The sequence below is a fragment of the Apostichopus japonicus genome, chromosome 2 (genome assembly GCF_037975245.1).
Source record: "Apostichopus japonicus isolate 1M-3 chromosome 2, ASM3797524v1, whole genome shotgun sequence".
NCBI classification, from domain to species: Eukaryota; Metazoa; Echinodermata; class Holothuroidea; order Aspidochirotida; family Stichopodidae; genus Apostichopus; species Apostichopus japonicus.
The window spans coordinates 6,821,583-6,832,617 of NC_092562.1; the positions used below are offsets into that span (position 1 = coordinate 6,821,583).

The 11,035-nt window shown below is 37.9% G+C and overlaps 1 protein-coding gene across 1 annotated transcript; it reads left to right on the forward strand.

Annotated features, from left to right (window-relative positions):
* Positions 1-756: 756 nt before the first annotated feature.
* Positions 757-6,324, forward strand: LOC139976281 (uncharacterized). The gene is made up of 3 exons (XM_071984931.1): positions 757-1,108; positions 3,804-3,915; positions 4,736-6,324. Exons 1-3 carry the CDS (start codon positions 813-815, stop codon positions 5,267-5,269), a joined length of 942 nt encoding a protein of 313 aa, XP_071841032.1. The 5' UTR covers positions 757-812; the 3' UTR covers positions 5,270-6,324.
* The last annotated feature ends 4,711 nt before the right edge of the window (positions 6,325-11,035 follow it).

The following is an 11,035-nucleotide window of genomic DNA, read 5'->3' on the forward strand; positions in this document are numbered from 1 at the left end:
CCACTGTTCCACAAAACAACGTCGTAGGCTGGTATTAGTGACCCCCGTATTAACGATCCAATGAGGAATTTGTGTAAGGGAGACCGTCGAAAACTTGATAACCGTATCATCAATGAAATTTCATATGCTCTTATAATTTAAACGTTACCTTAAACTTTGTTCTAAAATTCATTTGATTTCAATACTGAAACAGACTATAACAAAGTGTTACCCTATGCACGAAATGCCCAGGGTCAGGTTTTTTACATCCAGCTTTAACTGGACGCTTATGAATACATTTTTCGTTTATTCCTTGCAATAATAAATGTTATTTCACTAAATTTATCATATTGATTTGATGTGAAATATATTGAATGACTTATATCAGTTAGTACTTGCCCACACCCCCTTCAGACATTCCCAATAGGTTGCATAGTAAAGGCGTGGTGTCGCCTCAGGGGTAAATTTCAACACCATTTAATATTGGTCTGACTTCACACCCCCCCCCCCACACACACACACCCACACCCTTCTCTCCCCAGTATTAAACCCTGCATGGACCTGTTATTACATAGGGACCTTTCAACTCTTTCGCGGTTGTAAGATATGGTCTGTCATGACGACATATCCTGCATGCTCCACTAATTACTACTGCAGAAGTTCTCTTCGGTCATCCCATTGGTCATCGTACCGTTGTATATCGTAATGGTCACCCTTATTTGTTTACGTAAGGCAGGGTTCACCTTTGAACGCAGTAAATTGTTGGCAAACTGACAAAACCCTGTAGTATTTAAAGGTTGTAATTGGAATCGAGGCATGTCCATTCGATCAGTATGACTTCAAAGCGGTCAGACATATCCAGCACTCCTAACAGGATTTGTCTTTGGGCTCATCCAAGGACTATATCCACTGCCTTTGAGAAATGTATCTCTTTTATCGATGGTGCACAGATATGGCATGAGCCTTACGTGTCCTGTTACTTGAACCAGTTATTTACTAGCCCAGACACCTTTGGCAAGTTTCCAAAGCTGGTTAATTTCTTGCAACAATTTGGGAAAGCGAAAGCGCTACTTGATGCAGGAGGCCATATCTATCAAGGTGGTAACCTACAGCCAGCAACAAATTTCAGGTGAGTGAGCCGGAGAATTTGCGAATAGTCTCGACTTCATCATAAAGCTGTACGCAAATGTTGACATAATTGCATTTTACCTTCTCGCAGTTGGACAAAATAATGAAGTCATTTAAAGGTCATCATTGCCTGCATGTATGGACCCCAAATATCAGTACGATAAATTGGTTCAACCTTTAGTTTATTGAGGTATTTGCCTGGACATCATTCTGACTCTCTTCTTACTAATTATAGGCATTGAAGTGTATTAAAGGCATTGTTCTTGTTGACATTGATGATCGCTATTTAAATTACAATGCTGATGAAGTTTAAGACTACGAGGCCTGGAAGGGTAGACTAATAGTTGGCGCTATTCATGTGGCTGGGCGTACTAACTTACTAGTGTATAATTCAAACCGTTAGAGGTATAGAGTCTTTTACAAATCGTATTAATATTGTTCTTACTGACAAGTTTTTTGTTGATGTGACTGTGTCCTTGAAAAAATCTCTTCGCGCTCCACGTGGAGACAATTTTGTATTCTCCAAGACAGTATCCAACTTGAACACGACCAGCTGGTTTATGTAGTGTTGTGTATTTATGTATGATCACTGTCCCTCTGTATGTGTCAGTCATCACTCTAGTATAGACATTTAAAAAAAAGATTTTGTATTCCGAATTATTAGACTATAATATGGATACGTGTTTGCTTTACAGACTAAACCATGCATTGTTTACTTGCATTGTTTATCTTCACCAAGAGAGTTATCTTAATTAGTTATCATAATCATCTGCTAGTTTCTATTCTTAGAACAGACCATATGAGATTATGTCTCTTATCAAGCCAGCCGTATACTGGAGTTTAAGCTCCTTATCGCAAGATAATCAAAGTCCACAGCAGAGTCAAGTGACAAATAAAAGGTCTATTAATCTGTATCGGAAAATTAATCGACTTGCATTTGTTTGTTTTCTTTATGTAAGTCGTTCTATATTGCCAAGCTATTTCTCGATAGCTTGTAACCTATGTAAAAGACAAATTAGGTGCTTAAACACTTCAAAGAGAATCAGTTCTAATTTTACAATGATAGTAAACATATTGAAGTAATTAAGGTAAATCAATTACCTCTCTGAGTAATTTGCATACAGAAGGTTTCGATGTAGGCTAAAGTTACCTCGATTGCTGAGTACATATGAACGATTATGGTAAACGGCATGCAGTTATAGTGCGACCACAAATCTATGTTACCTATGGCATACATGCATGCAGTAGGTGGCTACCGTTTCTGTTATAAAGGTAGTCAGATACCTCAATTCATTTCGAGTGTGACGCTTCGCTTGGCTGAATTGTCTGTACGTGTGGAGGTGTGTTTATTGTCCGTGTCTATACAGTACAGAATGGGTAATAGGATACGGTACGAGATAACGACCCCTTTGCGCAGGCGTGCAGAAAGGTTCACAAGATCTGTACATATATGACTGTGTTTTATGTGCAGGTTGTGTTACGTGATACTTTACAGCAACAATGAATATAGTTACAAATTAGCTACAGATTAGTATACATCATCGGCATATCTGACTACATTAATTATGATGAACCATATTGCTCAAGGCGTATACATGGGCGTAGCGAAGGGGTTTTTGTTGGGGGGGTGTGGAGAATTTGATTTCCCGACGGATCTGGAAGTGGTGACTGAAATGGGGGAGGGGTCTAAGGGGAGGGGGTGTCCCCCTCCCTTTTGGCAATTTTTTAGTTTTGAAACGTCCTTAGATGCAATCTGGTGCATATTTCAAGTCAAATTTGATTTGCCGACGGATCTGGAAGTGGTGACTGAAATGGGGGAGGGGTCTAATTTTGCAATTTTTTAGTTTTGAAACGTCCTTAGATGCAATCTGGTGCATATTTTAAGTCAAATTTGATTTGCCGACGGATCTGGAAGTGGTGACTGAAATGGGGGAGGGGTCTAAGGGTAGGGGGTCTACCCCTCCCCTTTGGAAAAATTAGTTTGAACGTCCTTAGATGCAATCTGGTGCATATTTTAAGTCAAATTTGGCACGGAAGAAGCTCCCGTTCTCCTTTTTCTATTCAGCTTTCCTTCTTTCTTCCCCTTCCGCTCTCTTCACCTTTTCTCCTTTTGCCGACAGACCCAAAATTTGCCGACAGCGACCAAATTATTGGAGGGGTGTGACACCCCCCACACCCCCCGCTCGCTACGCCCCTGGGCGTATACATATCTTCAACACACCATCATATCTAATGAGCCTCTTGTTTTCTATAAACATCATACCGCTCTTAGGCTGCAGTGAACAGATTGATAAATGCTTTGTGCTACAGCGAAGCATATACCCATACATAATAATAATAAATAGTATCCGGTATTAAGTTATTGATGTATTTTACCAATAACAAGTTAGTAAGTGCAGACAAGATACTTTGTAAAGTCACCCCCCCCCCCTTCCCGTTGGAGTTGAAATCTGTAGCTTTCATGCAATGTCAATTTAAGTCATCATTCCCACTATCATCTTCTGGTGAAAATGTGTGATTATTTAGATGTGTCCATTCCCAGACATCATAGAGTGTCTAATGAGACACCGTCTCATGCAGTGATTAAGAATGCAAGGTTCCGGTAATGAAAAGAGTTGAAAAGTTGGGCCCGATGATAATTACTTTCTATTGTCCTTGGGTCAATAATGTTGACTTGTTTCTGTTTTCTATTTTAGCTATGAGTGGGTTAAGGAACAGCTGGAGAAACCTCTTGAAGGGGGCAAGAAATTCTTGTTTCTCAAAGACATGGCTTTTGGTATCGACGGCAACTATGACAAGCTCCCCGACGTAAGTATGACAATTCTACAGCTGGTGGAGAAAGATTAGGTAGTCAGGTGTAGTCGGATGCAGTTATTTGTAGTCGGATGTATCCGTATGTAGCCGGGCGTAGTAAGATATAGTTGGGTGTTGTACTCTGTAATTTAAACACAACTGAATGCTATTATATAATGATGAAGTACAATAATCCTAGATCTGGGTTGCGGGAGTCTGTAATCTGACTAACATATAACATATCAATCGGTTGTTGTGCTCTGTAATTTAAACACAACTGAATGATATTATATAATGATGAAGTACAATAATCCTAGATCTGGGTTGCGGGAGTCTGTAATCTGACTAACATATAACATATATCGGTTATTGTGCTCTGTAATTTAAACACAACTGAATGCTATTATATAATGATGAAGTACAATAATCCTAGATCTGGGTTGCGGGAGTCTGTAATCTGACTAACATATAACATATCAATCGGTTGTTGTGCATGCTCTGTAATTTAAACACAACTGAATGATATTATATAATGATGAAGTACAATAATCCTAGATCTGGGTTGCGGGAGTCTGTAATCTGACTAACATATAACATATCAATCGGTTGTTGTGCTCTGTAATTTAAACACAACTGAATGCTATTATATAATGATGAAGTACAATAATCCTAGATCTGGGTTGCGGGAGTCTGTATTCTGACTAACATATAACATATCAATAGGTTAAACTGACTGTTTTTCATATTGCGTCAGCAGTAGTATGGTAAGATCCCGTCAAATGGTAATTATTCCTGCAAAATGTTTAATAGCGCCAATATGTATTGTTTTTTTCAGGTACCGCTAAAGCATACATTTTTGATTCGTCATACACACCGTCAAGCCCTATCGGCTAGGAGGTTATTGATGCACCTGTACGACCACCAAGGGGACCCTGATGATTTCGATTTAGGTACAGAGCATCCCTTCATGGCATGGGAGAAACTCTCTCCTGATCCTCTCTACAAATGGTGGAACTACGTCCGTGAAAATATCGATCCAAATCCGATAGTGATCGATGCAGATGATCTCCAAAATCATCCAGAGGAAATTATGCAGAAGTACTGCTCGGCGGTTGGTATTCCATTCGAAAAGAAGCATCTCCAATGGGAATCGAGCGATGAATCTCTAAAACACTTCTATGGTTCACTTGAACAGTTGGTCTGGGGTAAAAATGAACATATCTACGATGCAGCTTTCATGTCTTCTAGCTTCCTACCGTTAAAAGGCAAGATAGTTGAGACTCTTCCCAAGGGAGTTGTTGGATATGAACAAGAATTCCGAGACGGTTATAAAGTGATGTATGAGACCCGGATAAAACCGGACTTGTAAGTAAATTGATAATATACCTGATGTTATCCATAAAGCTAATGAGAGAGATATACTGTGTATGTGAAGGAATCAAGTTAATTACTGCCGGAGGCATTTGGGGTGTATACGATTGTGATAGCTACTGTGATGCCTACCGGCTTGTGAAGACTTAAATACGATCTTAGTGTTTTAACGTCATTCTTGATATGTAGAGCCACCTTAACGAGTGAGATAAACATTGTTATTTTTTGGACTCACCAGACGCGTCAAAACCCTTGTAAAACACAATAAGTTCAATATATGGCTTGCTGATCATTTGAAGTCAATGGTTAAAACTGAAAATATTGTGCACATGTGTTACATTAAAATGTTCCCGTATCAAATGAGGCATAGAAGCACTAAACCTTTTGATTTGGTTTATGTTTTCTGTATATTTTTCTGAAACTCCAATTCAATAGTTCCCTTTATATATACCATAATGCTGTGGTGTCATATGCTTTACATCAAATAACAGGATTAACTATAAATATTAATAAGACACTGAAAACTGTTTTATAAATATTTGATCTGATTCCATGAACCGTAATAAAGACACGAATCAATAAAATCAACAAATGAAGAAATTCACGCAGATTGCCCGATAGACTGAACTCGAGAAAATCACCGACAGTGATTCGACTAACCCTTTAATTATTATTATTCTCTACATATACAGAGTGAATGTAATATGTACTATGATATTCTTCTTAAGCACACATATAGATAAAACAGGGTAGTTATTCAATATTTGGAACGGAATTGTTAAAACAATAACCTATATGGTTCAATTTCATATAATTTAAATGCATAGAGGATATACCATATAACGTTTAATATACACAGCTTGTATTACTGTTTACTTCAGAATGAAAATTCAGATTGTGGCAGTGGAGAATAATGCCAAACATTATTTTACAAGCATGTTATAATTATGAAAATTTATATATTAAAGTAACAAGTGAATCAATATAGCAAAGGTTTGCATTTATATATGTAGCGTAGAAAGTAGTTTGTTCGTAAAATTTTATTACTGCTATATATTAGAACCATGCTGGCATTTCTGCATATATCTTGTTCTTTTACAACTTTTAATATATCTGATATCCGACACAGTATAACTGCATTGATCCTCAATATTACCGGTGATACTCCGTAAGAGAAAATTGGTTGCATTCTGTTGTTGGCAAGTTTAGCATGCAATTACAGTTGCTAACAAGAAGGACACCCATTAAGACTGAGAACTGCCCAATCGGTATAGTATGGTTATTGGGCAGATTGTATTCCATGGAACGCCGAAAGGACTGATATGCTGTTGATGATCTGAAGACATGCCCAGAGTTTAAACTGATTTTGTGGTTGATGTACAACAAATATTTCACTGTTGTAAAATATGACATAACAGTCACATGATCTGCTTGCCAAATCAGTGAGCATGCAGAACAACATGTTTGCCCGATCCCTTCTTTGACGTTCCATAAATCTGTAGAGTCATAGACTTCGCTGTAATGATGTAAATATCACCTACTATACGTATAGATTGATTACTCTATGATACTTTTTGAGAATGTCAATCAATATGCCTGTATAGCTGGCAACGAAAACCAAAGCAGTTAACTATTCTGATACACTATTCTCAGCCAAAGTTCATTTATGATGGCAACTTCGTTAACTATACACATCAGTTCCACATCCGGCAAACTATCTGTCGGTTCACTCCTCAGTTTACAGGTTTCCATGGAAATTGGCGATTGAATATCTAGAAAGAATGAAATCATGATTTTCTGCTTATGAACCATTCAGTGTCGTATAAGATTGTGGAAGCAGCTGTGGGCAATTTACTTACTGCTCATGGCTCACAGACGGGTCGTCCGACGTTATAATCATTATGAAATATGTTGTTGAAGAACACCAAACAAAAGCTAGAAATTCATCATGTCATTGAGAACCAGACAGCAAAACTGCAGTGTGGTTTCGATGATGCTACATGAATAATCTTATATGATTGTGACACACTAGGCTGTAGAGTATAGCCAGGATGAACAACATATACTTCAAAGTATAGTCCAGTAAAAAGCATTGAGATATGACAAACAATATTCACACTTGCAGCTGATAACCGAGATGGACACTTTTCTTGTATTCAGCATACAGATTGATCTCTACCAAAGACAACAGGCTTCTTCCCAAGCCTCGACAAAGATCTTTAAAAGTACTCGCTATTTGGGGACCGTCACTAGAAATAAACTCGCGAAAACGCAAGATTCACTCGCCACTATGATTGCTGTTCAAGTCTCCATAGTACAGATCTACAAAATCAATACTTTCTATGAACAAAGGTTAGGCACTTAGGCAGATACATTGTGCTACGTAATAGCACATTGGAAAATTATATTTTCTGTGCAGTATGAAATTTAAACTTTTTTCAACCAAAAGTACGAGATGAACAAAGTAAAATCGCAGAATCATAAATAAGCAGTTATGCTTTCTGTAGTGTCTCAAACAATTAAACATAAAGCATCTGCAAAAATACTTAAGAAGATACGGCTACTGTTACATAGGGCTCATCTATAGTACTGGGTATGTACTATACAATAGCTATAGGTGTGCGCGAGTCCTTAGCCTATATAGTATACGGTACCTCACTGCTACTTTGAACCGCTACTCGATTAGTGCGATTTCGTACATATTTCCAATTCTTTATCTTATCTTTTAGTTGCAGATTGGTGTGCGAAAAAAATATCGCTATTACTCCATTACACTGCCTAAATCAAAGCGATCTTTTTAAATCGAAGGTTTGAAAGAGCATCTACCTTCTACTTGCAACTGGGTTGAGTGAACATTTTTGCTAAAAAACTATCAGCAATTAACAGCAAACTTGTCTCAAAACTCCTTTGATTGTTGTATATTTTGCGAATTATGACTGATGGCATGTAGGAAATGCCTTAAGAAGTAATTTAGGAGCTGTTTGGCCACCTTAAGTGTATCGGCATTCTGACACGAAACATCTTACCCTTCTTGTGTTTGTGTTAACGAGCCCAATTTAATCCTACGCAGATCGGGATTACCAATGTTAATTGTTAGAGGTCTATATCGGGGCGGCTAGTACTATACTCTTCTGTGTGGGGATACCTGCGCATAACCTGTAATAAACATTTTTAATTGGTTGAGAAATTAATGTAGGAAGCCAACACATTTACGAATGTCTTTAAAACACGTAAGCTTAAACCGTTCCCTGTAATAAATTGTTATTCTAGATTTTAAATGATGCTTTCGCTGTTTTTATATGCTCCGTGCAGTTTGTGAAAATCTCCGCACATTAAAACTTCCAGTACATAATGCACGTGCAGCTAGCGAACCATTCACACAGTTAATTCACATTGAGATTGGTCATTTATAAAAATCTAACTAGGCAACAGCTAAGTTTCGTAAACGGCGCCTGGTCATTTTCCCAATATAACTACATCCAAACCTGAAGTTTTTATTTGGCACTGACTCACGACAAATGCGAAATACGACGTAAACCTTCAACAACGGAAGCAAAGATTTAATGCAGGTCTGTGAGTCACAACGGTATCCTGCATTACGATGAACGTTGTGTGTACAAACAGAACCATTTGTAATGCAACGACGTATGCGTCAGCGACATGGTTAATTCAACGTAACCTTCATCGTTGGTTCGCTAATAATATCTAGGGATGCCCATAGGCTATTTTCAATTGCCAACAACCTCTCCTATTCTTATGAGGCATCACGCACATGTTATCGAATATGCTGGTCGGTAGGAGACATGGTAGATTATAAAACAGGTTTCCACAATTTGGCATCTGGTGACTCCAAATGACCTTTGACCTCTACTAAAACAATAGGCATCTTGTACTCAATGTGGTACACTTACTCATCAAATATGAGATTGGTCCAAGCTTCCCTTCTTAAGATATTGTGTTTACAAGCAAGGCGTCACACACATATACTAATCCGCCTGCATGACTGCATATAGGTTACGATTATCATCGAAACCAAAAATCAGAACTTGAACACATGTGGCTCGATGATGTCATATTTAGACTTGATCAAGTCTTAGTACATTGTGCGTCAACTGTTCATGCAAATTTAAGCCGTGTTGTCTCCTAATTGTAAATGATGTTCATAGTTATCTCTATAACAAAGATCAATAATGGTGGTTAGGTTTGTGTCTCCTGCAATGCTTTTAGGGTGAACTAAACAGGTTCCTCTTTAAACTGTTCGTTTGTAATGGTTATTCATATCTATTGATCCATTTGCATCTAAATGTATAAGTAATGATCCACCTTATGAAGTACCTATGGTTACCCCGGTCATTTTGGGTCTTCACTAAGGCCTACTTCAAAGAAGCAATAGTCGTAGCAGGGTTGGTACAACGTTAAAAAATATTTGAAGGGGTCTCCAGTGGCTTCACCCTTGTATAGGGTTACATTTGTATATCTTCCCTGGAGATGTTGTTTTAAATCACATCGCACACATGCGTCATTATATCCATAGCTACATATTTGGGTTGTATATGAAGAGGAAAAAATATGCCAATTGTTTTCAGACAATATTTCATACAAGTCATGGCATAGTGCACCATTTACGAAAATAGCTTGGGAAAAGTTCAATTCCTGCAGAGGATAAAAGAAATCACACTGTGTATTATTTATGACAGGTCATTTGGAGTGTTTATTGGCATGCGAGTGCATCACTGATAACATTATATAGACGACATCGTTGTCGGATGCTTTCAATGTGCATAGCTCGACTGACGTGCTTTGCCGTGGGTGGTGCTGGGGGGGGGGTATGTGGGAGCCTTAACATTTCACATATAACTAAGGAAATCAATATATAGCTGCTCCTGATGTGGAAATAGAACATGGCGTGAAAGTTCCTCCTGTGACTGAAAAATGGAAAAGAATTGTTAAAGGTTATACTGTGTTGGTACAGTTTACAAGTATCATCGTTGAAAACTACATGAGTGACTGCGTGGTCGCTATAAATGTCAAAACTCAAAATACACTGGAAAAATATTGCCGCACTCAAGCATTTTTCACTCACTGAGATATTTATTTTCATATAAACGACGTAAACTATTTAAACATTCTGGGGAGTAATTTCGAGTAATTAAAAAACTCCTTCATGTGAGTAGACTTGAGCAGTGAGCAGCATTGTGTAGGATGCTACAGATGGGAGACCTACATACATTTTATTATCAGATGAGTTTCTCCTTTTGATGCAGTTTCTAAAACAATTGAGAAACAGAAAGGCGTACATAACCCTTTATTAAGACACTTAGACTTTGCTTCGACAAACAAGTTAACCTTATCATGAGATCGCATGATTCTCGTCTGTTAGTAATATCAGAATTGAAGCAATCAAGAACGTTCTCAAGTGGTTTATTTATCACCCTCATACAAGATTATAACTCTTGACAAGATAAACAATGGGTTTACAATAGATACACACTCATGATAACACTTTGAACTTCAACGCCTCTATATACATGTTATGTGATAGCGCAAATTCAACGCCTATAGACAACCCACATTTCGAAATTATTGGCGTTTTCTTAAATTGACATAAGTATCTAGGGCTCTAAACCCCGTATTCATGCGCAACATATCATATATGTACAGTTCCATGCCTATTGTTCGTGAATAATAAAGTAACGCTAATGTCTCGTGTGGAATTTCGTTAATTAGCTCAACTTTTTTATTACCCTGCCATTTGATGAATGTT

Coding starts and splice junctions, on each gene's coding strand:
- LOC139976281 (XM_071984931.1), top strand. CDS start 813: ATGACTTCAAAGCGGTCAGACATATCCAGCACTCCTAACAGGATTTGT. Junction 1,109..3,803: donor CAGCCAGCAACAAATTTCAG/GTGAGTGAGCCG, acceptor TTTCTATTTTAG/CTATGAGTGGGTTAAGGAAC. Junction 3,916..4,735: donor ACTATGACAAGCTCCCCGAC/GTAAGTATGACA, acceptor TGTTTTTTTCAG/GTACCGCTAAAGCATACATT.